The following is a 27,411-nucleotide window of genomic DNA, read 5'->3' as shown; positions in this document are numbered from 1 at the left end:
ATCAGGCAGCCAATTGGGCCGGCTGAGTGCTGTGCATCCTGGGAGTTGTAGTTTGCAGCTCCCCACTGCTGACTGCTTGGTCTACAGAACGGCTGAGGACGGTTGCCTGGTGTCATTAGCAAGCGGCAAGTATGGCGGTAGCGCGAGCCGACGGGGCTCTGGCTCCGGGAGAAGGTAGGATGATCCCCACCTAAACTCCGAAGTTTACTTCACCAAGTCATATTGAATAGTTGCTTAGTGTAGAGAGGAAGCCTGGATTTAGAGATGCAGTTTTGGACCAGTTCTTTTGATGTGGGGCTGTAGGCAGCGCGGAGGCGCACTACCTACTGGGAGTTGTAGTCCCGCCCTCTGGTCCAATTCGGCAGCATTGCGGTGAAGGCTGGATGAGGGACTTCAGCCCCCAGGAACCTTCGCGGTGCCCGGCGCCCCTGTCCCGCGCTCTCCCTAGGCTGACTGGGCAGTGGGCTTAGGACTGCAGCGACCTTTCTGGGACGTTTACTTTGAGTTCCGAGTGCCCACGGGACATCGGCAGAGTCTCTTTTTATTTCCTGTGCCCCTCCTCCTCCTCCTCGGTTCCGAGAACGTTCAGGAAGCATCTTAGCTGATAGCGTATCATAGCCTGCCTGAACTCTTCCTTGGAAGTGGCCAGTACCCGCGATAGAATCTGGGGGTGACCCGAACACGCCTTGCTGCCCCGGTCATTCTGCAGGCCGGGTCCTGGGATCGAGTTTGGTCTTTGTTTGGCAGAAGCGCAGGCTAGGGGTGCGCCTGTAGCTGGAGATGCCTCCGTGAGGCGCCGGACCTGAGCTTTTGTTTTGGTTACACTCTGAGGCGTGGTAGCCGCTGGCTGGATTGGGGGCAGACCCGGGTAGAGTCGGGGCTCACAACCTTGGGACCTTGAATTCTTGAGGGGAGGAGTTCGGCTAGAAGGTGTGTCAGACCCTTCGGAATTGTGTGCGAACGCTGGGTGCGCTTTTTTCTGGGACAGCATAGTTTTCATCCTTCAAGAAGGGGCCCCCGACGCCTCCCGCGCTAAGAAAACCGAAAAACATTTGACACTTTCTAGGAGAGCAGTCCCGAAAAATTATCTCCCAGGGTAATCCCAGTCTGATGGTCAATTTGAAATCGGCAGTTACTCTGGCCCCGCCCCCTGTGGTAGCTGTCTTTCCTAAACCTCTCTAGCCCACCAAGACAACAGACGAGCAGCAGTTAGCATTTACAGAGCCACCTTTTAAAAGCCAGATGATACTTTGGGCGCCTTGCTTACATTATCTCATGTTTTTATGTAGAACAATGTTTATATTGTGTTCTCACTTTTTTTTTTTAGACAGGGTCTCATTATGTAGTTGTGACTGGCCTAAAACTCACAGCAATCCTCTTGACTTTGCCTCTCCAGTGCAAAGATTAAAGATATGTACTACCACAAGTGGCTCGGCCACATCCTTTTTTTTTTTCTTTTTCATTTTTCGAGATGATTTCTCTGTGTAACCCTGACTATCCTGGAACTCGCTATGTAGACCAGGCTTGCTTTGAACTCACAGAGATGCCTCTGACTCTCAAGTGCTGGGATTAAAGCCGTGCACCACCAACCGTACAGCTTTTTTGTTTTGTTTCAAGACAGGGTTTCATTATGTAGCTCTCTGGCTGTCCTGGAACTCAATATATAGACCAAGCTCCTCTGTCTCCCGAGTGCACCACTACGCCTGCTCGTCACCCACAATTCAGAGTAGAAAAGTTAACTCAATGATTGCACATAGAGAGGAAAGACATCGGAGGACACTGAGGAGGCAGCAAGCCTCTAGGAGAGAGGTCTCAGTTGCCAAACCTGCCTACACCTGAACTTGGGGAGCTTTCAGACTGAGGAAAGAAAGTAGAAAAACTTGTCTAGAGTGGTTAACCAGGGGAGCTCTAGTCTGAATTCATACTACCATGCTTTATTGAGCACTGTCTGTCAGGTCTGAGGCCAAGTACCAATGGTCTGGCTTCTTCACACCAACCTTGTGAAATCAGAGAATCATTTCATTCTATCCATTAACTGTACTTTGATTTTCAAAATATTTAGAAGTGACCGGGGAGATAGTTTGGTTGGTATAGTAGAAGTGACCGGGGAGATAGTTTAGTTGGTATAGTAGAAGTGACTGGGGAGATAGTTTGGTTGGTATATGCTGGCTGTGCAGCTGTGAAGACCTGAGTTCAATCCTCCAAACCCAGGTAAAAAGTCAAGTTTGGCAGCAGGAGCTTGTGGTCTCAGTGCTGGGAAGGTGGATACAGGCATCCTTGGGGCTTGCTGGCCAGCCTGCCTACCCCATTTGATGAGTTTCAGGCCAGTGAGAGACTCTGCCTCAAAAAAACCAAGTGAGGGCTGTAGAGATGACTCAGTGGTAAGAGCACTTGCTATGAAAGCCTGAGGGCTGGAGTTGAAATCCCCAGCATCCCTGGGAATGCCTGTAACCCTAGTAATGTCTGTAATGCATGGAGGCTAGCTGACTTCCAGGTTCATAGCTCTAGGCTTCCAGGTTCAGTGAGAGAGTGTTCAAGAGAATAAGAAGTGACAGCACAGGACACCCAGCAGTTTCTTCAGGCCTCCTTGGGCACACATGATATGCCCACCCCTCTCCATACCACACTACTTTGGGCACTTAAGGATATACTTGAGTTAGGTTATAAGCAGTTTGATCTCTATAAAAAATGTAGTTCTAGGGCCTGATGTGGTGATAGCTATAATCCCAGTACTTGGGAAGTGGAGGACACTCCAGGAGTTCAAATCCAGCCTCAGGCACATAGAGAGTTTATGCTAGCATGGTCAGCTTCAGACTCTGTCTCAAAGCACACAAAATAAAACAGCAGCAAAAGAAAAACAATCCAAAACAAAGAAAAATTTGAAGGGTAACAAAGGGGAAAATAAAACCCATAAAAAATTAAAACCCAGAAAACAACAACAACAACAAAAGACCCCCCCCAAAATGAAAAACTCAAAAAAGAAATATGAGCACTAATTTTAAAATACTATTATTAGGTACAAAATAGGAGAACCTCAGGGCCTTTCAAAGGCCCTGCCTCTGACTTATACCCCAGCCTGTAACTTATAAATTCGGAAGAAAAATGTATCATTATAGCTCTGGATTGCTATAGTTTTAATACTTAGTGTGCTCTGGTGTATTTTTAAATATGTATACATATTTTTTTCTCACTGTAAAATGCTAAGCTCAGCTGTCATATTTGCTTTCTAACAAGGTGTCTTCTCTTCTTAAGGTTCAGTGGTGAACTGGTCAGGGCAGGGACTACAGAAATTAGGTCCCAACTTGCCCTGTGAAGCTGATGTTCACACATTGATTCTGGATAAAAATCAGATTATTAAACTGGAAAATCTAGAGAAATGCAAACAGTTGATACAGGTGGGTATGTGTTCCATAAGACTAATTTATTACTAAACGAAACCAAAACGTTATTCTACATGCCCTGAAAGCAGGAAGTGTTGCCTTAGAAGTTTATATGCTAACTTCTGAAGATGATACATGTATTACATTTATAGTGGCCTAGAAAAAGAAGCATTGTTAAAAAGTGGAAACAGGGTCAGCAAGATGGCTCTGTAGGTAGGAGTGCTTGTTAGAAGGCCTGAAGACCTGAGCTGGATCTCTGTGTGCCACAGGGCAGAGGGAGAGAACTGACTTCTGAGAGTATGCTGGTGACGTTTGCGTGTGTGCTGTTGCTTAAGAGTGCCTGCAAGTGCGCTGCTTGAACACACACACACACACACACACACACACACACACACACACACACACGCTCTCTAAATATTTTACATTTCTTGTTTATTTGACTTTTTACTTACTGGTATTTGTGTATATGTGTATGAACGTATGCCACATGTGTGTGAGTACATGCAGAGGCCAGAAGAGGGTATCCAATTTTCTGCAGTTGGAGTTATATACATGTGGTGGTGAGCCACCTGACTTGGGTGCTAGGAACTGGACTCTGATCCTCCGGAAGGACAGCAAGTGCTCTTAACTGCTAAGCCATCTTTCTAGTCATCTATCTATCTATCTATCTATCTATCTATCTATCTATCTATCTATCTACCTACCTATCTATCTACCTACCTATCTACCTATCTACCTATCTATCTATCTATCTATCTATCTATCTATCTATCTATCTATCATCTATCTATCTACACTTAAAGAGAACATTATATGTTGATATATGTTGACAAAGCATTGTCTTAACATAATTTTTACTTCATATTGGGGGGTAAAGAGTTTACTCATCCAAGAATGTTGGGGATGTGCTTGAGTGCAAAGAGTACATGCTTGGCATACTCAAAGCCCTAAGTTTAATCGTCAGTACTGCCAAAACAAACAAATGAACAAACAAAAAAGAAGCGTTTATTTGGTCCCTCTTAGTATACCTAGCATTGACCTAGTTTTGGCTGCAACAGATAAGACAGTTTTTGTGGAGCTTATATTTTCAAGTTATTGATCTGTTAAGACTGTCTTTAGGAGATGGCTCGGTGGATAAGAGCACTGGCTCTGCAAACACCAGGGGTTGGAATTGGATCCCCAGCATCCACATGAAAAGCTGGGCATCAGTGCATGTAGTTTACATTTAACCCAGTCGTTGGAAGGGAGAGATGGGCAGATCCTGAGAGCCAGCTGGCCAGCCAACTTAGCCATCCTGGTGAGCTTCCAGTTCAGTGAGAGCCTGTCTCAAAGCAGTCAGGCAGAGAGTGCTGGGGGAGGCACCCAACGTCCTGCTCTGGCTTTCCCATGTGTACAGATGGGCATGTGCGCCCATACACTCACGTACATGCAACACATAAACAACATACACCACCTACACACGCATATCTTTAGTAATCGACAGAAGTCTCATTCAGCTTTATCTGCACTTTGTGTAAGCGTACGTTGATTATGCATAACACTGGGCTTCATTTTTCTGGATATGTATGTAATGTATTTCTATCACATTCATTGCCATTGCCTCCTTTCTTTCTACTTCCTCTAATCCCTTCTCTCACGTGGCCTCCTGATTTTCCATGGCTTCTTCTCATCCTCATCCTCCTCATTCTTCCCTGCTCCCGCTCTTTGTGATCCAGTGAATTTCATGAGGGGCATGAGTGAGAATCTGTTTCCAGGAGCATAGACACCCTACCAGTGGCTACACCCCTGAAGAAAATGTTTTTCCCTCTTCTTGTCTAGTAATTACTAGACTGTCTAGTAATCCTTAGGGATGGGTAGGGCCTTCCAAGCTCCTCTCCCCACCTCCAGCTTGTGGAGGAGCTGATCTTATGGAGGAGCTCATTGTTTGTTTGTTTTTTTTCTAAAAGACAGGGTTTCTCTCTGTAACAATCCTGGCTGTCCTAGAACTCACGCCTTAGACCAGGCTGGCCTCAAACTCACTGAGATCCACCTGCCTTTGCCTCCCTAGTTCTGGGGTTAAAGGAGTGTGCCACCACCGCCTGGCTAGGAGGAGGAGCTCATCTGTTGGAGATTTTGTGCTGCTTTGAGTTCAAGAGTAGGACAGCCTGCTGGGTGGTGGTGGTGGTGGTGGTGGTGGTGGTGGTGGTGGTGGTGGGGCACGCCTTTGATTCCAGTACCTGGGAGGCAGAGGCAGGCAGATCCCTGTGAGTTCTAGGCCAGCCTGGTCTACAGACTGAGTTCCAGGACAACTACAGCTACACATAAAGAAACCCTGTCTCCAAAAACCAAAAACAACAACAACAAAAAAGTACAAAGAGCCATGTCCTCCCCAGAAGTCAGTATTCCATACCTTTCCCCTCTTTCCCCTGCTTCTCCCACTGCACTCCTGGAGCTTGGCGGGGATGTGGTGGATGCCCCGCTTACGGCTGGGCATTTAGCAGCTCTTCATTTGTTTCCTGTACTTTGATGGGTTGTGAGTCTCTGCAGCCACCACTGCTCACTGCAGAGGAAGCTTCTCTGACTAGAGCTGACAGCAGTATTGTTCTGTGGTGTGTGTGTAGTTATTTAGAAGGCAATTTGGTAGCTACATTATGTCCATTTAGCAAAAAACATCAGGAGATTGGTCACAGGGCTTATGTCATCCCCAGCCTCGGGGTTTTGGCTGGTTCACAGTAATACACACACACACACACACACACACACACACACACACACACACACACACACACGTGAATTACTTCCTGTGGAGCACAACAGTTGGTTGCCTCCTAACAGGCTTCATATTTTTTGTTGATTAGAACAACAGACTCCAGTAGTTATACTGTAGGTAATAGGTGTAAATACTATGTGTAAAAATATAAATTTGTTTTGTATATTTGGCAATGTTTGGCCATCTACCATAATGTGAAAGTAGTAGGTGTGGAGATACATATTTATCTCTAGGAATAATAATGTTCCCTTTTCACAGCTGTCAGTGGCTAATAACCGGCTGGTTCGGATGATGGGTGTGGCCAAACTGACTCAGCTCCGGGTCTTAAATTTACCTCATAATAGTATTGGCTGCATGGAAGGGCTGAAGGACCTCGTCCATTTGGAATGGCTGAATTTGGCAGGAAATAATCTGAAGGTGAATGGCTTTCTTATTCTTGGTAATTCGCTTTTGAGATTTTTTTTTTTTCATAACTAATTGTTCTCTGTGAATAAGAAACTTGGCAAGTATAGAAATAAGCAGGCTGAAAAATGAAAATGTCTACTTCTACAATCTGTGTTGACATAAACTTTAAAAAGCCTCTATTTTCAACATATACTACAGTATAGTTTTTTTTTTACATGTGAACAGAGAATCTATATTATACTTTAAAAAAGTAAATCAAATATTAGAATGATGAGGAAAGAGAGTCTTCCCTATTGAGTTTAAACTTTAAGTAAATTTTAATGGTACATGGAAAAAAAAGTTTTGTTTTTTTTTAAGTCAAGAGATCTGGATCTGTCTGCTCCCACTTCTGCCACACAGGAACTGTCACTTTGGACAAGTTAATGAACATTTCTCTATCTGTTTTCTGATGTGCTAGGATGAGGGGGACTTAAATGATAGTAACTGTTGCCTTTCCTGAGCCGCTGCCTTATGGGAGGTGCTTTTCTGAGCACCTTGTGTGTAGTAAGCTCATGTCAGCTGTGACGTAGGTATTGTTATTATACTTACTGTGTAGATAGAGAAACTTGTCCCAATTCATACATCCAAGAAGTTGCAGAGTCCGAAATTTTTAAAAAATGTATTTGAATTCATTCCCGGAGAATTTCACACAGCATACAGCATATTTAGATTGTATCCATCCACCACTTCTTCCCTAACTTTTTCCAGATCCATTCCCACCTTCCTATCCAACTAGATGTCATCTCTTTTTCTCTTTTTTTAAAATAACCTGTTGAGTCCAATTTATGCTTTCCATGTATTCCTGGGTATGGAGTCATCCACTGGATCGTGGCTGACTTACTTATTAGGAGCCACACTCTTAAGGACAAATGACTCTCCCTTTCTCAGAAGCCATTAGCTGTCCACAGGTCCTCAGGGGTGGGGCTTGGAAGCCCTTCTCCCTCTGTGCTAAACTGTTACCTGGCTCGTTCTTGTGCCGGTCTTGTGCAGATAACCACAGCTGCTGTGCGTTCAGGAGTGCCGTGGTCCTGTAATGCCTAGAAGACACTGCCTTGCTCTGGTCCTCCCTGACCACAGAGCCAGGATTTAGTAGGCTGTGTGGCTTCATTCTGAATTTGTAAATTCTTTTCTCTGCTAACAGTTAGATGTCATTGAAGTTTCTTTGGGTTGTAAATATTTGGGATGGTATGGATTGCTTGGTATCCTTGAAAACTTGCACCTTGGCTACTTTTTAAATCTTGCTCCCCCTTTCTCCCTTGTCTTGCTCAGCTCTGCTGCTGTGCTTCTGGTGACAAGAGGATGCAGGGGAGTCAGCTATAAAGACTTAGGGGATGATTGTGTTTTTTTGATTTTAAGTGCACTGAATAATATGATGTTTTTCTTGTAATAGACCATGGAGCAAATCAATAGCTGTACAGCTCTACAACACCTTGATTTGTCAGACAATAACATACCCCAGATAGGTGATCTATCAAAATTGATGTCTTTGAAGGTAAGTGGGTCTTCTGTCACTTTTTAAAAATTATCACAAATTAAAGAAATTACTAAAAATGTAATCTAATTGGCATAAACTCAGCCTGCCATATACTGTATGTTAAGAACCTCTCTCTTTCTCTCTCTCTCCTTTTGAAGGGGTCTCCCAGTAAAGCCCAGGCTAACCTCTCAAGGTTACCATGATCTTTGTCTCTCTTTCCAGAATTACAGGTGTTTGCCGCTATGCTTGCCAGGTTGTCTTTGTTGTAAAACCTTAGGAACTTTTTGATTTTTTCTTTTTTGTTTTGGAGACAAAGACTCACTGTATTGCCCTGGCTATTTCTGGAACTCCTGAGCTTGAGAGATGTACTCTTGAGGCGTAAGAGTGCTTAGGCCTCCCAAATTGATTGTTAGTTCCTATATGTGATTTATTTACTTTATGTAAAAATAGTCATTGTAGTTAGTTACTTCTTATTTCCCATTCTCTGAATGTAATGAATTCCCTTTATTTTAAGGTAGCTAATGCTAGGGGCTTCAGTAAATATATAATATTCTGGTAATGTTTGAAGTAATCCATCCTAAAGTTAAGTGGTTTTTTTGTTGTTGTTGTTTTGTTTTTTTTTGTTTTGAGATAAGGTCTCTCTATTATATAGCTCTGTCTGTCTGTCCTGGAACTAGCTATCTAGACCAGGCTGGGCCTCGAACACACAGAGATCCACCTGCCTCTGCCTCCCGAGTGCTGGGATTAAAGGCGTGCGCCACCACACCCATCTTTATTTTGATATTTTAAAAGGAAATGAATAACTATGTTGGAAATTGCTTTGTGTATTAACGAAAATTGCGTAGCATGCTAGGGCACCATAGCAAAGCTAGATACTACATCAACTATGTGTTCTTGGATAAATCTTAAACCCTTGTTGGGCTAAAGACCACTTAGGAACCTTCTAAGTATTAATCTTTGATTACGTGCGATGAGAAGTATGTAACAAAATACATGTTTTTATTCCTGCATACACCATTTTACCATTGTCAAGTCAATTTATTGATAATTTGTTGACTTGTATTTTTTTTTTCAAGACCTTGCTTTTACATGGAAACATCATCACTTCTCTTAGAATGGCACCTGCATATTTACCCAGAAGCCTTTCTATATTGTCTTTGGCAGAAAATGAAATCCGAGACTTAAATGAGGTAAAATGTGACTCTGGGATATTTCCTTGTGGGATCTAGGAAAGTGAAGTCTAGGACTCTGTGGGATCCAGGAAGGGGAAATCCAGGAGAGACAGGAGAGGTTCTTGTAGTCAGATGTTTCTCTCCTGCCTGCCTGCTTCCAAATACCCAGCAGCCACTTCCCAGATAATTGACTCAGAGGCTTAATATGAATTATAAATGCTCAGCCAATAGCTCAGATTTATTACTAACTATCTCTTATATTTTAAGTTAACCCATATTTCTATTTATGCTTTGCCACGTGGATCTACCTTTATTAGCATAACACATTCATCTCCTGCTCCCTCTGTGTGACGACTCCTGACTCTGCCCTTCTCCTTCCCATCATCCTTAGTTTGGTTGCCCTACCTATACTCCCTGTATGGCTTCTGGCCAATCAGCGTTTTATTAATCCAGTTCAAGTGACAAATCTTTACAGTGTACAAGAGGATTATTTTACAGCAGGTTCTCAAGCTCTCAAGACTGTGACCATCTTGGGAGAACTGCTGCCTGGTGAAACGTTTGGTGCTAGAGCATCAGTGTTTTTCTTAACACTAGCAGGTCATCAGGCTGAATTTCAGTTGTAACGCTGCAATTATCATCACTGGTGATTGGTAGGAGAGAGACATCTACTTTATAGGGGCCCATAGGGCAACTTGTTCACTTTTCCCTGGCTTCTATTATGTTTCAAATAGGGTTTTCTCAAGCCAGGCAAAGTCCCTTAGGTCTGTAACCTCAGCACTTAGTAAGTGGAGACAGGAGGGTTAAAACTAAAGATCATCCTGGGTTAAATGTGACCCTGCCTCAAAAAAATAAATGTGGTTTTCTTAACTAGGAAATAATGCTGATACTTTCTAATGCAGGAAGGACAAATGGCTAGGTTTTTAGAGTTTTGGAAGTCACTGGCTAATAGTTGAAAATTGCTTGATGCTTTTTAGAACAAGAGGGAAATTGTGACATTTTCAAATGCTGCCAAAATTATGTAATCAGCGGAAACCCTGTGCTTGACACTGAACATTCATTTGTTCAACAGAGATGTCTTTTGTTTTAGATCTCGTTTCTGGCCTCTTTAAGTGAATTGGAGCAGTTGTCAATCATGAACAATCCTTGTGTGATGGCCACCCCGTCCATTCCAGGGTTTGACTATCGGCCGTACATTGTCAGCTGGTGCTTAAATCTCAGAGTACTGGATGGATATGTGATTTCTCAGAAGGAAAGGTGAATATGATTTACTTAACATGGCATCAATCAAGACATTTTTTTGAAAGATCATTTCTAACTTGCTACAGATTAATTGTTGAATTTTTTAATTGTTTTTATTTATTTACTTTTGGTCTTTATAGACCTAGTTTCTCTGTGTAGACCTGGCTGTCCTGGAACTTGCTGTGTAGACCAGGCTGGCCTTGAATTTACAGAGATCCACCTGCCTCACCCTCAGTGCTGGGACTAAAGGTGCGTGGCGCCGCCACCACCATCACCACCCAGTTTGTTGAATTTTTTGTTTGTTTGTTTGTTTTGTTTTTTCTTTTAAGACAGTGTTTACAAATTAAAATCCTGGTTATTTAGGATTATCCCTCCTTTCTTAGAAAAGACAGAAGATAAACATCAGGGCTGGGAGCCAGGTGTGGTGGCACATGCAAGTAATCCCAGTACTTGAGAAGCAGAGGTAGAAGAATTAGGTGGTCATTGTCATCCTGGGATACATTGTTGGTTCTCGAACAGCCTGGGCTACAGAAGAGCTCCCTCAGGGCTAGGGAGTACAGCTCTTGGTTGAGTGCTTGCCAGCCATGTTTGAAGCCCTTGTTCTGTAAGCATGAGGAGCTGAGTCTGAACCCCAGAATCCATATAAAAAACCAAGTAGAGCTTCTCATACCTGTAACACCAGGATGGGGAAGGGGCTGGCAGAAATAGGTGGATTGCTGGCTAGCCAGCAAAGAGCAAGCTTCCATTTCACTGTGCGATGGTTTCAAAGCCCTTGTTTTCTCATAAAATGGCCATGGTGGTACATTCCTGTGATTCCAGCGCCGGAGAGATGGAAGTAGGAGGATCAGAAATTCAAATCATACTCAACCACAGAGCAACTATATATGAAAAAAAGGGGTGGGGTGTGGGAAGGAGAGATGTCCCAGCAGATATGAACACTGACTGCTCTTCCTGGGTTCTAGTCCCTGCATCCACGTGGTGGCTCACAGCTAGCTGTAATTCTAGTTCTTGGGGATCCTATACCTGCTTATGTCCTCCAGATGCATGTGGTACATACATGTACATGCAGGCAAAAATACTTGTACACATAAAATTAAAAAAAATGTGATTATCAGCCCTATAGGTTGGAAGTAGTAAGTCTAAATGCCAAACTCACAACAATCTATGTTCTAAAAGTTCTTTTGTTGATTGCTTGGAAATTGTAGCATTCTTTCCTAGAAACCACATTATGGATGTGGTATAAGATCTTGAATTAATTGCACAAAAGCTTGCTAGCTATCATATATGTAAAAGAGGGTATTAATAATATTTTCAAAACCAATGGCCTTTTATGATGCCTCCAGGAAAATGCACATGATGTTTCAATTTGGGACCTGAAGCAGACATACTATAGTATTTGTTTCTCACCTTCTGATGCCTGTGAATCCATCCTTAGATACACGATGGTCTCTGCATCTTGGAGCTGGGAACCTGTCCCCCCAAGATTGCATTTTCTAGAGACTGTTGCCTGATCATTAGAGCCTTCAGTCAGAGTCTTCAGGAAAGTGGACTGTGGAGACAGAAGGGACTACGGATTATTCTCTTTAATATGCCTCCTTTCATTTTCTGCCCTTAGGAAATAGGCATTCATGGACTCAGCACAGTTTTAGCCTTCACTTCCAAAAGTCCTTTTGGGAGGTGGTTCTCTTTCCCCTCCTCCTTGGCTTCTGACTGTTCCTGCTTCAGACTTCAGGCTTGGTATCCCCCTACCTTCTGGCTTGGCACTTCCGTTTCCACCCCCCCCCTGCTGTAGAATGCTGGGGTCACAGATGCATACCGCTGAATCTGGCTTTTTATGTGGTTTCAGGGGTTGAACTTAGGTCAGTAGATCTGAGTAACAAGTGCTTTTGCCTCCTTAGTCATCTTGCTGACCCTATGAATGCATTTTAAAAATGAAAATATGAGCCGGGTGGTGGTGGCACACACCTTTACTCCCAGCACTCGGGAGGCAGAGGCAGGCGGATCTCTGAGTTCGAGCTCAACCTGGTCTACACAGTGAGATCCAGGACAGGCACCAAAGCTACACGGAGAAACCCTGTCTTGAAAAGCCGAAAAGAAAAGAAAGAAAGAAAGAAAGGAAGAAAGGAAGAAAGGAAGAAGAAAGGAAGAAAGGAAGAAAGAAAGAAAATATGGTTTACAGGAGGCATATCTTATATTGAGTGTAAATTTCTCTCTTTAGAGACAGTGTCTTATGTAGCCAGGTTGTTCCTAAGGTCTCTGTATAGTCAAGGGATGATCTGATCGCTCTGCCTTCACCCCCTCAGAGCCAGGATTCCAGGCCTGCTTCCATGCTGGCTTCACGTGGTCCTGGGACGGAATCCAGTTATTCATGCTAGGCCAGTGCTCTGCCATCTGAACCCCACCCTCAGCCTGCTCTTATTTTTTAGTATCTAAAAACATCAAGCAAGTTGGTAATCATAACACTTGGGAGGTAGAGGCAGAAAGGCCAGCTCCAGCTATATTGCAAGTTCAAGTTCAGCCCTGGCTACTTGAGACCTTGTTGCCAAAACAACAAAAATAAAACCACCAGTTTATTACAGTTGTACCCCATCGGTTGGCTATGCTGACCGGGCAGTTCTCAGACAATTTCCTGTGTGTTTGGCATCTTCCTCCCTCCTGCATCACCTAAAAATTGGTGGTTGGTTATGATGATGTGATCAGATTCAGTTTGGAGACTTTATCGATCTATCTATCTACGTATCTATCTCTCTATCTCTCTACCTATCTGTCTGTCTATCTATCATCTATCTATCTATGAGGTCTTTCTACATAACCTGGGCTGTCCTGGAACTCACTATGTAGACCAGGCTGTCCTGGTCACAGAGATCTGCCTGCCTCTGTCTCCCCAGCACCGGGATTAAAGTTTTGCACCACGGTGCTCAGCTAGTTTTGAGGTTTTAAAGGGAGGACTACTTTGTAGACACTGTTGGATTGTACTCAGTGTCTGGATGTCTATTTTGTTATTAATAGCTATTAATGATCCATGCCCGAAACCATTAATTCATTAAAGGTTACAAAATGGTGAAATTCTGTCATTTTTATTAGTTACACTACTTGTGTGAACTAAGTATCTATTGACAAATTTTGTATAGGAAATAAAGAATTAGCAATATTTAATCCCCACTATTTACCAGTTTAAAAAATGACCAATTAGGTATTTTCAAAAACTGCCATTAAGAGCTTATAGATTGCTTCTATTTGATAAAGTAAATGGAGAGAATGTTCATTGCTTCTTTGAAAATAATTTAAAAATACTTGGACTCATCAGTGTGAACAGTGCCTCTAATTATGAAAAAAAATTAAAATATAAGACCAAGGGAAGTGAGTTAGGAATATAGGTTGAAAACCAGGGTTTTATCACATGTTTGTAATCCTACTGCTGAAGAGGTAAAGATGGGCAGATTGCTGGAGCTTGTTAGCCAGCCAGCCTAGGCAAACGGTGAGCTCCGAGAGTGACCTTGTCTCAGAAATGAATTGGAGAGCAGTAAAATGCATTCATAGGGTCAGGTACTCAGCCTCAACCTCTGGCCTCAACTACACGTGCACATGACTTTTCACACACATGTGCATACTCAGGAACATACACCCTCCCCCCACCTGTCAAAATTAACTAAAAGTAAGAAAATCAGTAATTAAAAAAAAATGATTTCTTTATTTTTATTTTATGTGCTTTGGTGTTTTGCCCACATGTATATCTGTGTGAGGATGTCATATCCCCAGAACTGGAGTTATAGACAGTTGTGAGCTGCCACGTGGGTGCTGAGAATGGAACCCAGGTCCTCTGGAAGAGCAGCCAGTGCTCTTAACTGCTGAGCCATCTCTCCAGCCCCAGTTATCTTTTTTTAATGAATCATGTAGTGGTAGTATAAGGTAAATTCAAAAGGAAGATCACTGTCACTCAACACTGTATTTTGACCACCCCTCTGCCATCACCTCTTCCTTGTTTCCCAGTTTGAAAGCCGAATGGCTCTATAGTCAAGGCAAGGGACGAGCATATCGGCCTGGCCAGCACATCCAGCTTGTGCAGTACCTGGCTACAGTCTGTCCTCTTATTTCTGCACTGGGTCTTCAAACTGCAGAGGATGCCAAACTAGAGAAGATTCTGAGCAAGCAGAGGTAAGCCTGTTTGTTTGTGGCCACTGAAGGGTTTAGAGGTGAGGGCACACATCTGGACACTCACACCTTTCGTCACTGCAGAGAAGCCGAGTTACATGTGTGGCTTGTCGCCTGGCAGTTGCTTTGCTAATCAGTTTTTGGTGGGAGAACCAAGCTGGATGATAGCAGAAGAATGGGAGATTTGTCAATGGGAAGTTATAACCCAGTGGCAGATTTGCCTTATCTGAGTTTGAGCCACAACACCTCGAGACGAGTACTTGGCCTTTAATATAGGTGCCTCATGTAGCATGTTAAGTGCTAATATTAACAAGCATGGCCAGAGTGTTCAGTAATCACTTCTGTTATCAGAGAGCCTGTCTTTCAGTGTTTTTGCGTATGACATTGTGTTTGTATAAGGTCATGTGGACAATTAATTGTGTAGATTGAGACAGGGTCTCATGTAAACTAGACTGGCCTTTGACTCATGATGTGGAGAGGGTGACTTGGAACTACTGATTCTGTTGCCTCTATGCCCACAGTGCGGTTTATAGGCATGTGCTGCCATCCCCGTCTTTATTTAACAATTTAAAAACCCTTAACTTCTTTTACACAATGCATTCAACAGAGACTGTAGTTTGCCCATGGCTGAAGACACCCTTGCTAACTTGTCAAGTTTCTGTCTTAGCATATTAATCGAGAAGGCAGGAGAGCATCCCTTCTTAGTTTGTGTGGATGATGGCAGATAACATTGGTTTCTAGGTTTCACCAGAGGCAGCTGATGAACCAAAGCCAAAATGAAGACTTGTCTCCTCTTGCTCCTATTGAAACAAGAGCGCCCCTTACACCTGAGTGTTCAAGCCCTGTTCAAGATTTCCAGGAAAGTGGTAAGGAAGTCATTTATACCCAGTGCCTGAGAACCGCTTGCTCCACTACTTTTCTTTTTTCTTTTCAACTCATTGGACTTACTGGGTCATATACAGTTTGTTTCAGACAAGGTCTCTCTACGTAGCTCTGACTGGCCTACAACTCACCATGTAGCTCCCAGGCTGGTTTTGAACTTGCTTCAAATCCTCCTGACTTGCTTCCTCTTTTTTTTTTTTTTTTTTAAATATTTACTTTATGTATGTGTGTGTTTGTTCTGCTTCTTCTTGGGATCGTTGGCAGCATTGGTCCATGAGGATGGAGGGAGCAGAAGTAGGGAACAGGGTTTGGATGGCTGTGGGTACAGTGGAGACAGCCCTCTGGGGTGATTTTAGTGAATCAGCTCAGCTTTATTCCAGAGTATAGGGAAGATAGGGTTGGGAAGCCTGGGGACAAACCCAAAGCTATGTGGCATGCTCCTATCACAAGGCTGGGTTTGTGGCAGCACAGCTCTATGAAAATAGCTAGAGCATGTTACATAATTACCATGTGGTCCATGGGGGAAGAGCATTTGCAGGGAACTATGTTGAGGGTCATACTTAAGATAAGTCAGGCATTCAGATCTAGAAACATCTTCCAAATAAAGGCAGGTAGAGAGCAGGAAGTTTCACTGGGGAAGGGAGTCCTCTACGTTGCCAAATTTTGAGAAAGTTGCCAGGCTAGAGTAGACTGCAACTTCTGACCAGCATAGCCTACCAACATGTGTGAGAAAGTATGTGTATTGTATGAATGTAGGAGCCTGGAGGTCAGAAGAGGGCATCTGATCCCCTGGAACTGTAGTCACAGACAATTGTGAACTATCATATGGGTGCTTGAGCTGAACCCTGGGCCCTCTGCAAGAGCAGCAAGTGCTCTTAACCACTGAGCATCTCTTCAGCCCCTCTCTTTCTCTTGAATGCTGAGATTTAGTAGACATGAGCCACTGAGCCTAGCCAAAACTGTATTTTTGTAACATTTTATCACTTTAACTTTAGTGGTTATTTGAATCTGATTTGTAGATACATATATATATGTGTGCATGTGTGAGTACATATATTTGTATATTTTATATATGTACATATATTCCACATATATGCATACAGATATGTGTATGTGCACATTATATTTCTAATTAAAAATTTTAAAAAGATTTATTTATTTATGTATTTTGTGCATATGAGTGTTTTGTCTACATGTATGCTTGCACACCAGAAGATGGCATTGGATTCCATTATAGACAGTTGTGAGCTGCTATGTGGGTGCTGGGAATTGAACTCAGGTCCTCTGGAAGAGCAGCCAGTGCTCTAAACTACTGAGCCATCTCTCCAGCTACTCTAATTAAATTGTTTTTTAATTATATTTTTTATTGCATGTATGGTGTATAGGTGGGTGTATGTGCTATGGTGTGTATGTAGAAGTCAGGGGATACCTCTGTGGAGTTGGTTTTCTTCTTATACCTTTATGTGGCCTTAGGTGATTGAACTCAGGTCACCAGGCTTATGCAGCAAGGTCCCTCACCCTTTGAGCCATCTTGCTGGTCCCCATGTTTCTATTTGTATGTGTGTGTGTGTGTGTGTGTGTGTGTGTGTGTGTGTGTGTGCGTGTTCCTGGGGATTATACCTAGGGCCTCAGGCGTGCAAGACAAGTGTTCCACTGTTGAGCTATAGCCCCAGCTCCATATTTCTTTCTTTCTTTCTTTTTTTTTTTTTTTAAATAATTTATTTTCTGTTCATTGGTGTATTTTGCCTGCATGTATGTCTGTGTGAGGGTGTCAGAAGCCCAGGAACTGGAGTTACAGAAGGTGTGAGTTGCCATGTGGGTGCTGGGAATTGAACCCAAGTCCTCTGAAAGAGGAGCCAGTGCTCTTAACTGCTGAGCCATCTCTCCAGTCCCCTAGCTCTATATTTCTAATTTTTAAAATGATTTCTTGTGGGGCTGGAGAGATAGCTCAGTAGTTAAAGGTGCCTCCTGGTCTTCCAGAGGACCAGAATTCAGTTCCTAAGAACCCACATCAGGCAGCTCACAACCAAATGTAACTTTAGTTATGAGGGATCCGATACTTTCTTCTGGGCTCCATGGACACAGACATACACACATGAAAAGGAAAAAAAAAAAGCACATTGTGGACATCATCTTTGTATAGACTTGGTAATATTGGCCTTGACCTCACGGAAGCTCTTGTGTTTTAGTCTCACAAATGCTGGGATTTTAGACATGAGCCACCACTCCTATTTTAATAAACCAGTTTCCTTTTTTTAAAAAATTCTGAAATTCTTTTTTTTAACTTAAAAAATCCATTTAATTCTTTTTTTTTTTTTTTTTTTTTTGAGACAGGCTTTCTCTGTGTAGCTTTGCGCCTTTCCTGGATCTCGCTCTGTAGACCAGACTGGCCTCGAACTCACAAAGATCCGCCTGCCTCTGCCTCCTGAGTGCTGGGATTAAAGGCGTGCGCCACCACCGCCCCCATTTAATTCTTTTATGTGTATGTGTGTTTTGTCTGTTTGTATGCCTGTGTCTACATGCATCTCTTGTGCCTGCAGAGGCCAGAAGAGGGAGCAGGATTTCCTGGAAATGGAATTACTGACATTGTGAGCCACCATGTGGTTGCTGGGAATCAAACTCAGGTCCTCTGTGAGAGCAGCCAGTGCTTTTAACCACTGAGCCATCTCTCCAACACCAAGAAATTCATTTTCTTAAAAATGTTTGCTTTGACATTTTAGTCATGTTGGAGGCAACCATTTTATTGTACTTTACTATATTTTAGGGATTAATTAAATTTTAGGGATTAATTAAATTTTAGGGATTAATTAAATTTCATTCAAAGTAAACAATTGAGGGATTAGGGAGATGGCTCAGTGGATAAGGTGCTTGATGTGCGGCCTGACAACCCGAGTTCAGTCCCTCAAACCCACATGGTGGAAGGAGAAAACTGACTTCTACAAGTTGTTCTTTGACCTCTGCATGCAAACTGTGGCATGCATGTGTGCATACACCCACAGAAAGGTTACATAAGTAAACGTAAAAAATGTTTTACATATACAATTAAGAAGGCTCTTCAAATACTTGCTGATTTAAGTGATGCTCTCTTGGTTCCTCTAGAACCTGTTCTCCAAATCAATACTTGGGTCGGGATAAGCAGTAATGATGATCAGTTATATGCTGTTAAGAATAACTTCCCAGCCTCTGCACACACTGCAAGATATTCTCGGAACGACCTCCACCTGGAAGACATACAGACGGATGAGGACAAGCTAAACTGTAGTCTGCTCTCCTCAGAGTCCACTTTTATGCCAGTTGCGTCGGGACTGTCCCCAGTATCACCCACTGTTGAGCTGAGGCTGCAGGGCATTAACCTGGGCCTAGAAGATGATGATGGTGTTGCAGATGAATCCATGAAAAGGCTGGAAAACCAGGACTTGGATAAGGACAAGGAAAAGCCTTCATGGGATGCAAGTGAGAGTTCTGTTCAGATGCTGAAAAGTAAGATGAGCACAGAAGTGAATGAGAAAGCTGGGCTGTTACCTTGTCCCGAGTCAGCCATCATCGATGCTCTCTTGAAGGAGGATAGCCATGCTCTTACATCTTTTCCGGAGTCAGATGGACACAGTGTGTCCCACGTAGAACCAAATGGCGAAGAAACCATGTCTCCTACCGCTTCAGAGAAATTTCCCTCCAGGATTTTTACCCAGAGACCGGTTGCTTTGGGACAAGATAAAGTCACCCTTCAGAAACTGAATGCAGCTGCCACCAAGCTGCAGGCCTGTTGGCGGGGCTTTTTTACCAGGAACTTCAATCCACAAGCCAAAGGGGTACGTTATGAAATCCGGCTGCGCAGAATGCAGGAGCACATTGTCTGCCTGACAGATGAAGTAAGGAGGTAGGTTGGAAACTGTCTGTTGGCTTGGGGTGCCAGGTTCTGAAGTTGCTTGTTTTAGAACTCTGCTGCTGGGATCATGACACCACTGTTGGGGTGCTCATCTCCAGTGATAGACTGGAAGCGTCTTGAGAGTACAAATTGACACGTGCATCTCCATTCTCAGCATAGCAATTGGTACCCAGATGTAGTATCACAAAAGATGTTGAGTGGTTGGGAACTACATAGGCATCTATGATTCTCAGCAAAGAAGCAGATACTGTAGAAAAACTGGATAAGGAGGAAAGGAAAGTCCACATAGAACCAACTAGGTGACATAAGAGCTAGAGAAAAATATCAGGGGTTCCCAAGGGACTAAAATTCTGGGGTGAAGGTAGGAATTATTCCTCCGTTCCAGGGCATACATGTTTGGCTGACTGCCAACCTATGACAATTAGGAGTTCATTAATACTGGAACTAATGGTGTTTATTAGTACAGTAGGTGGCTTAGGAGAAAGTAGCAAAGGAACCTGAAAAGGAATAGCCAAGAGAGTATATTACATTCAGTTCCAAGGGGGCACAGTGTTTCAGGAGAAATGAGAGGTGCTTCGAGAAGGGTAGAGAAGTGATGCTAGATTGAGCCAATGGTTGTAATTGGTGACCCTCAAGACTGTCCTCAGGTTCCATGATTTGCTAAACGGACTTGGAGAACTCAGGAACTGTTCTGATCGTGGTTGCCGTTTATTATAGCAGATGCATGCAGATTAAAATAGGGAAAACCACACAGGACAGATCAGGTGCAGGCTTCTAGAGGTCCTCTCCCAGCTAACTCATAGAGGTCCAGGGCTTGCTTCCCATCGCTGGGATGTGTGATGACACATACAAGTAGTGCCAACCAGAGGAGCTTTCCTGAGCATTCCGGCCATGGTTTCTATTGGGGTCAGTTATTTAGGCATTCAGTGCTACGTGAGTGACTTTTCTTACATTTCTCATCCCCTAGAGGTAAACTGGTACAGTGTCTGAGAGTCCCAGGGGAACAACATGGGGTTTTACTAGGAATCACATTGGCGTAAACTCTAGGGCAACTCAGTACCTCAGGTTTACTCTTTGGGTAAATATTTCAGGGGCTTGGAGGTTGCCTTCCTTCCTGTCCTATATTCGGAACGTGCAAGGCACGAACGTTGGTCCATTCAGTTTTGATGGACTAGCCCTTCACTGCACAGTGAGTTTCCTAAGGGTGGTTTTAGCGGCGTGGAGATGAAAGCCAGCTTGAGATGGATTGAATAATGAATAAGATATAAAGAGCTTAAAGAAGGAGTGGCACCACTTCTTTGGGAATGAAGAAAAGAGAGTAGGTAGTTGCTGGTAGGGAGTCTGTAGGTAAAGATTCCTAATTAGTAATACCTAATGTGTGGGTTCCAGGAATTGAACTCATAGCTTCAGGCTAGTCAACAGGCACTTTTTCCCACTGAGGCATCTTGCTAATCCTTGGAATAAGTTTTAAAAGTGGTGTAGCTAAAATGCTTGGGAATAGAGTGAGATTATGATGGTAGAGTCACGGGGTTCGTTATTCTTAGGTAGAGCATCTACTTGAATGTTGAGCCTTCAAAACAAAAGTGACAGAAATGGGGTGCAGAGAGAGACTGGTGCGGAGACGTCAGTGAATAGTGTGGGGAGGGGGAGAATTTATCAGGATAGCAGGTACCCTTACAGGAATGTCTTAGGGTTTCTATTGCCTTGCTGGAACACCATGGCCAAAAGCGACTTGGAGAGGAAAAGGTTTATTACAGCTTATAACTCTCTGGTCACACTCCATCATTGAGGGAAATAAGTGCAGGAACTCAAAGCAGGAACCTTGAGGCAGGAACTGAAGCCGACACCATGGAGGAACACTGCTTACTGGCTTGCTCCTCACAGCTTGCTCAGCTTCCTCAGCTTGCTTGCTTATTTGTTTGCTTGCTTCCTTGCTTCCTGCTTGCCTTCTCTCCCTCTCTCCCTCTCTCTCTTCCTTCTCTATCTCCCTTCCTTTCTCCCTCCTTTCCTTCCTGCCTGTCTTCCTTCCTTCCTTCCTTTCTTTTTATTGAAAATATTTTTTTTCATATAATATATTCTGATCATGGTTTCCCCTCTCTCATCTCTATCTCATAGAGTGGGCCTTCAATCCAGTCAGACAGTTGATTACTCCCACAACATTGGTGTGACTATTGCACCAGTGTATCATGCATCAGCCTGCTTTTTTATACAACCCAGGACCACCTGCCCAGGGTTTGCATCACCCACAATGGGCTGGGATCTCCCATATTAATCATTAATCAAGAAAATTCCCTATAGACTTGCCTGTAGGCCAATCTTATGGGGGCATTTTTTTTTTTCAATTAAAATTTCTCTTCCCAGATATTTCTGGGTTTGTGTCAAGTTGCAGAAGAATTCCACCAGGACAAGGAGTTAGATAAAGAATCACTTGAAAATAGCAGTGAGAAGCAGCTTGATGACTTTGTATAAAAGAAGAAAAAGGCTTCTAATAGAGAGAACTACATCGCTTGCACAAATGTGTCTGTTTTGGCTAAGGAAAAGTTCAGAGAAAGGAAGCCTGTAAGAGAGTTTGCTGCTTAAAATTCAGGAGTGCCAGATAGCACAGAAGGATGTCTTGGAGACTCTAGAGAAAGTGGATAACCATGTTGGAAGTTCTGAAAAGGGATGAGGTATAGCTCAGGTGTAAAGTCTTTGTCTAGTGGGTACAAGGTCCTGGATTCTCTATCCAGTACTACAAAGATTAAAAACAAATATAAAACAAACTTCAGAACAAAGTGGGGTGATATTCCAAGTGTAATGGACAACTAAGAAAGACTCTGCTTTGGAATAGGTCTAAGAATCGAGGTGGCATCAGTAATCTCAGGAAAGACTGAGGTATATGGGAGAGCAAGTGGTAGATGGGAGAATCTGGGATACTAGGGAGAATCAGGAATGGGGCAAGCAGGAAAGTGATTCTGATAGGGTTAGTTCTGCTAGTGTCTTAGGAGAAAATTGTTCGTCTGTGATCCTGAGTATGTAAGCGTGATTGTTCACTTTCGGAAGCTTTCAATAACTAGCCTTTTCTAGGCCCCTATCATCTTGTGTTTGCCCGGGAGGCTGAAGGGCAGATAAAGAGGTATTTAACACATAAGCGTATGTACACACACTCACACTCTACAAACATGCCCCCATTGGTCGTACTTTGTAGACTGAACATGTAAATTTCAGTTTCAGATACATCTTATTTGGCTTCTGTCTTGAAGCATATTCATCTTGAGCTATGCTTGAGGCATTTTAAATAAGGTCAGAGCTTACATATTCTAACAGTGGAAGCAGTAACTGTTAGGTAATTAATCTCTTTCTAATGCATTTGTAGTTGTAACAGGAAGCATTCTTCCTTATGTCAACACGATCTTTTGAATCATTGTAGATTAAGAAAAGAAAGAGATGAAGAGCGTGTGAAAACTTTTGTACAAGAAGAAGCTGTCAGATTCCTTTGGAACGAGGTAAACCCCCACTGCTGATTTCTCTAGAACACAGAAAATTTCTAGTAGGAATAAATTTTTTTTTTTCAAGACAAGGTTTCTTTGTGTAGCCTTGACTGTCCTGGCTTCAAACTCATAGTGATCCACCTGCCTCTGCCTCCTGAGTGCTGGGATTAAAGGCATATGCCATTACTGCCTGGCCCAAAATCATTTTAAGCCTTTGGTTTTATTATTACTGTAAAACTTTAAAATATTATAACATTATTAATACTGGAATAAAAAACTTCCTAATAATAATTTCTTAGAAATATCTTTTTTCTTAGGACTATCTTAACAAATAAGTTGTTGTATTTATATAAACCTACATATTAAGATAATTAATTTTTAAGATTTTTTTTACTTACTATTAGTAGGAAACTGGTTAAATAAATTATAAAAATAACAGTACTATAGAATAGTATGAGACAATTAAAAAGGATAAAGTAGTAATATGGACTGACCTGGAAAGATCTCCAGAATAATACTAATAACAGTAAGAGATGGAGCTTAGCATCCACTTGGTTTTAAAAGCTCTCTGAGGGCCAGTGAACTAGTTCACTGAGTGAAGGTGCATGTCATCGATATTGACAACCTGAGTTTGGTCCTGGGACCACATGATGGAAGGCAAGAACAAACTCTTGCAAGTTGTCCTCTTAACTTTCATAAGCATGTGTGTGCCCCCATCCATAAATTAAAACAATTACAAATATATATTAAAAGTATAAGTATATGAGAATACATAGAAAACATTCTGAAAAGATGGACTTTAAACCACTATCAGAAAGTACTTGATGACACAGGGCTGTGCAGTGAGAACCTGTCACAAAGACAGACAGAAGTTACCTTGAACAGTAGTCAAATGAAACTAAAAATCTCATATATGCCTTTCTTCTCTCCCTAGGTATTTATTTTATTTTACTTTTGAGATAAATTCTCATGTGGTCCAGGCTAGCCATACACTCACTATAGCTGAGGATGACCTTGAACTCCTGATCCTCCTGCCTACACCTCACAAGTGGTTACAAGTGTGCACCATTACAGCTGACTCATGTACTAATGGGGCTTGAAACCAGGGCCTCATACATGCTAGACAAGCACTATACCAACTGTATTGCTTGCAGCTGAAAAAAGATTTATGTGTCTCAGTGTTTTGCCTGCATGTATGTATGTGCCCTATGTATATGCTGCTGTGGCTCTTGTACACTGTAAAGATTTGTCACTTGAATTGCTTTAATAAAATGCTGATTGGCCAGTAGCCAGGCAGGAAGTATAAGTGGGGTAAGCAGACTAGAATAATTCTGGGAAGAGGAAGGGCTGAGTGAGGAGAAGCCAGGCAGCCACCCAAGGAATAAGATGCCAGCAGACCAGTAATGCCAGGAACACGTGGCAATACATAGATGAATAGAAATGGGTTAATTTAAGTTGTAAGAGCTAGTTAGTAATAAGCCTGTGCTACTGGCCAAGCATTTATAAGTAATATTAAGCCTCAAATTCAATCGTTTGGGAAATGGCTGCTGGATATTTGGGAATAGGCAGGCAGGAGAGAAATGGTCCACCTACATGTAATGCCCAATGTAGGGCGCCATGTGAACCGAGAGCCCACAGAGGTATATATATATATATATATTAAGGGGTGCAGTGGGAAAACAGAGTCACAAATACAGAACAAGGAAGATACCACCACTGCCAATCCTGCTGGTCCAGGTGTTGCTGTTCTGTCCTTTTGCCCTGGGTGAGAAGGGGACCAACCTCAGGCTGCTTCACGAAGCTTGACTCGGTCTTGACCACCCAAGAGAGAATAAGCACACCCCTACCTCAGTTTTAACCAGACACATACTCAGAAATTGCCTTGCCTATTGGGCCAGATAGCCCAAATGTCATTGTTTGGACGGACGAGACAAATCCCACAACAGTGTACAGTGCCCTTGGGGCCACATGTGGGTAGTAGAACCCTGGGACCTGGACTTACAGATGGTTGTGATCTGCTGTGTGGGTGCTGGGAACTGAATTCTGGTCTCCTGAAAGAATAGCAAATGTTCTTAACTGCTGAGTCATCTCTGCCAACCTTTGCTTGCAATTTTTTTTTTTTTTTTTTTTTTTTGGTTTCTTGAGACAGGGTTTCTCATTGTAGTAGCTCTGACTGTCCTGGAGCATGTTTTGTAGATCAGGCTGACCTCAAACTCACAGAGATCCACCTGCCTCTGCCTCCTGAGTGCAGGGATTAAAGGTGTGTGCCACCACCACCCGGCATAATTTTTATAGTAAGAGTTTGAAGTTATTTTTATATCTTAAGATATAAAAGGTCATATTGTCAAGAACTTGGGAATATTTTTAGTCATTTTAGAAAGTTATAAATACGGGGCTGGAGAGATGGCTCAGAGGCTAAGAGAACTGCTTGTTCTCCCAAGGGTCCTGAGTTCAATTCTCAGTAACCACATGGTGGCTCACAACCATCTGTAATGAGATCTGATCTTCTGGCTTGCAGGGATATGTGCAGGCAGAACACTGTATACATAATAAGTATAAGTAAATAGATCTTTTTTTTTTTTTTTTTAAAAAGAAAGTTATAAATACTAGATTTTAACATAATTGGAAATCCTGTGTCTGCATGTGTTTCTAGAGGCTCCACTTACACCCTCAGGTGCTAGTCGGCCTTCTTGACTAGGTGTCAGTCAGTGTTTTGTACATTGTTGACTCCTTAGTTAGGGAGAGAAGATGCTATTGTATTTCCCATTGTTTCTTCAGTGGAACAAGAGAATTGCTTTGGCGTTGGTGTCTGCTGACGATTGCCCTCTGCTACCAAGGACACTAAACACTGTGCATGCTGGTTAGTCTGGGAGTCCTATGCGGAGGACAGGGGAGTAAGGAATGAAGACACTTGCATGACTTCTGAAAAAACAAAGCTCAGGACAGTTTAAAAAGGCAAAGTTTTTATCTTATAATAGAACTGTGCCTTCTGGTTTACAGGTCAGGTCTCTGCAAGCTTGGCAGCAGACCGTGGAACAGCGTCTGATTTCCTGGCACACTGATGTTCCTCCTATATCAAGTACTCTGGTGTCACCCAAGCCTCCGTTGTTTCCACAACATCAGGACCCCTCTTCTGATCAGAACTCTGATTGGTTCATTGCTGAGGATGAAGCTCCTCAAGAGAAATCTGTACCAGAATTTCCAGACTCTGGTTTTCATTCTTCCCTAACAGAACAAGTTCACTGTTCGAAGGATTCTTTGGATTTTGAAAAAAGTTCCATAGAAAGCACCGAAAGCTCCATGTTGGGGAATTCCACCGACACAGTGAAGTATGGCAGAGACCCCAGTTTAGAGGCCAGGACTGAGGAGCACAGTGACTGCAGTAAGGAGGGCTCGAGCCTCGAGCAGGATAACGCCCTGCTCGAACAGTATTTGACTTCAGTCCAGCAGCGGGATGATGCTGATGGGAGCCTAGGTTCTGAGGAGGCGGCAGGAGACAGTGAGTGCCGCGCAGCTTCTTCTCTGGAGGGCTTAGATGCCTCGTCTCAGAGTGAAGCGCCCAGAGCATCTCCCACTTTACAGGATGAGGTTAGCCAGACGCCAGAGAACTGTAAGTTAAATGCAGACGCTCAAGGGCCCCAGCCGGAATGTGATGCTGCATTTCAGGTGGTGCAGGTGGGTGTCACTGTGTGACCCGTCTGATTAACTGGGGAGCAGAAATCCACTTGGGTTTTCCTAATGTTTTCAGTTGCTTCTTTGTTTTGCTTGGGAACAATCCTTCCCCCATTTTGTTATTGTTTATATAAAACTTGTATTCTTGTCCCATATTTTTCAGATTTTGAGACATGAGCTAAGTCTTCATTTTGATTGTATTAATGTACTAAAAATATTGATATTAAAAGGCATATGCACTTCATTTCTTAATAATTATACAATAATGTTTCTTTTACATACTTCCTTTCAAATACAGTTTCTTGAAGTAGTTTTGGCAATTTAAATAGGAGAATTTGGTCCTTAATTACATAGTAAGGAATATAATATGTAAGGCATGACTAGGATGAGGATTATGAACAACTGAAATTTGCTGGACAGTCTCCTTGGACTAAAATATGTTTTTTCCCTTCTGAGCTAAGGAAAGCCTTCTTATATATATAAGAAAATTTAGGGAGAATAATGATTATAGGAGTGTGTGTGTGTGTGTGTGTGTGTGTGTGTGTGTGTATGTAGTTAAACCCAGAACCCCAAGAATGCTAAGCATGTGCTCTGCCACTCAACTGTCTGTAACCCCCAGACTATAAGATTTTTAAGAGGGGTGATTAAATTGCCTCATGATAAACTTTAGCTAATTTGTGGATCAGTTTTTGAAGTAAAGTATTCCAGATAGGATTAAAAATCAAGCTTACTTGGGCAAGAATATTTCTCTTTGATATGGAGGAAGGAGACTTGAAGCTCATTCACTTGGAATAATGCTGCTCAAATGTCTAACTTTTCATTCTGTGCTTTTTTAGCCTGCTGACATTTTTGTGCCAATATTTTGGTAAGAAATATAGTGTAAGAAATCAA

The 27,411-nt window shown here is 42.7% G+C and overlaps 1 protein-coding gene across 2 annotated transcripts; it reads left to right on the top strand.

Annotated features, from left to right (window-relative positions):
• On the top strand, nucleotides 1-27,411 carry Cep97 (centrosomal protein 97). Of its 2 annotated transcripts, none has more exons than XM_042259420.2 (11): nucleotides 1-174; nucleotides 3,253-3,395; nucleotides 6,388-6,546; nucleotides 7,964-8,065; nucleotides 9,124-9,237; nucleotides 10,307-10,473; nucleotides 14,449-14,613; nucleotides 15,352-15,476; nucleotides 18,592-19,369; nucleotides 22,788-22,863; nucleotides 25,849-27,411. In XM_042259420.2, exons 1-11 carry the CDS (start codon nucleotides 132-134, stop codon nucleotides 26,539-26,541), a joined length of 2,565 nt encoding a protein of 854 aa, XP_042115354.2. In that variant the 5' UTR covers nucleotides 1-131; the 3' UTR covers nucleotides 26,542-27,411. The 2 variants fall into 2 exon arrangements, with proteins under 2 accessions (XP_042115354.2, XP_076405102.1); XM_076548987.1 differs by lacking the exon at nucleotides 1-174 and adding an exon at nucleotides 192-930.

Source organism: Peromyscus maniculatus, chromosome 12 (assembly GCF_049852395.1).
Source record: "Peromyscus maniculatus bairdii isolate BWxNUB_F1_BW_parent chromosome 12, HU_Pman_BW_mat_3.1, whole genome shotgun sequence".
Taxonomy (NCBI): Eukaryota; Metazoa; Chordata; class Mammalia; order Rodentia; family Cricetidae; genus Peromyscus; species Peromyscus maniculatus.
Note: the sequence above shows the minus strand (reverse complement) of the source record. Positions and strands in the feature narration are given on the sequence as shown.

Bases quoted from the DNA above. Each gene is read 5' to 3' on its own strand.
- Cep97 (XM_042259420.2), top strand. From the start codon at position 132: ATGGCGGTAGCGCGAGCCGACGGGGCTCTGGCTCCGGGAGAAG. The intron at 8,066-9,123 runs GTAAGTGGGTCT...TTTTTTTTCAAG, and splicing joins CAAAATTGATGTCTTTGAAG to ACCTTGCTTTTACATGGAAA. The intron at 10,474-14,448 runs GTGAATATGATT...CTTGTTTCCCAG, and splicing joins GTGATTTCTCAGAAGGAAAG to TTTGAAAGCCGAATGGCTCT.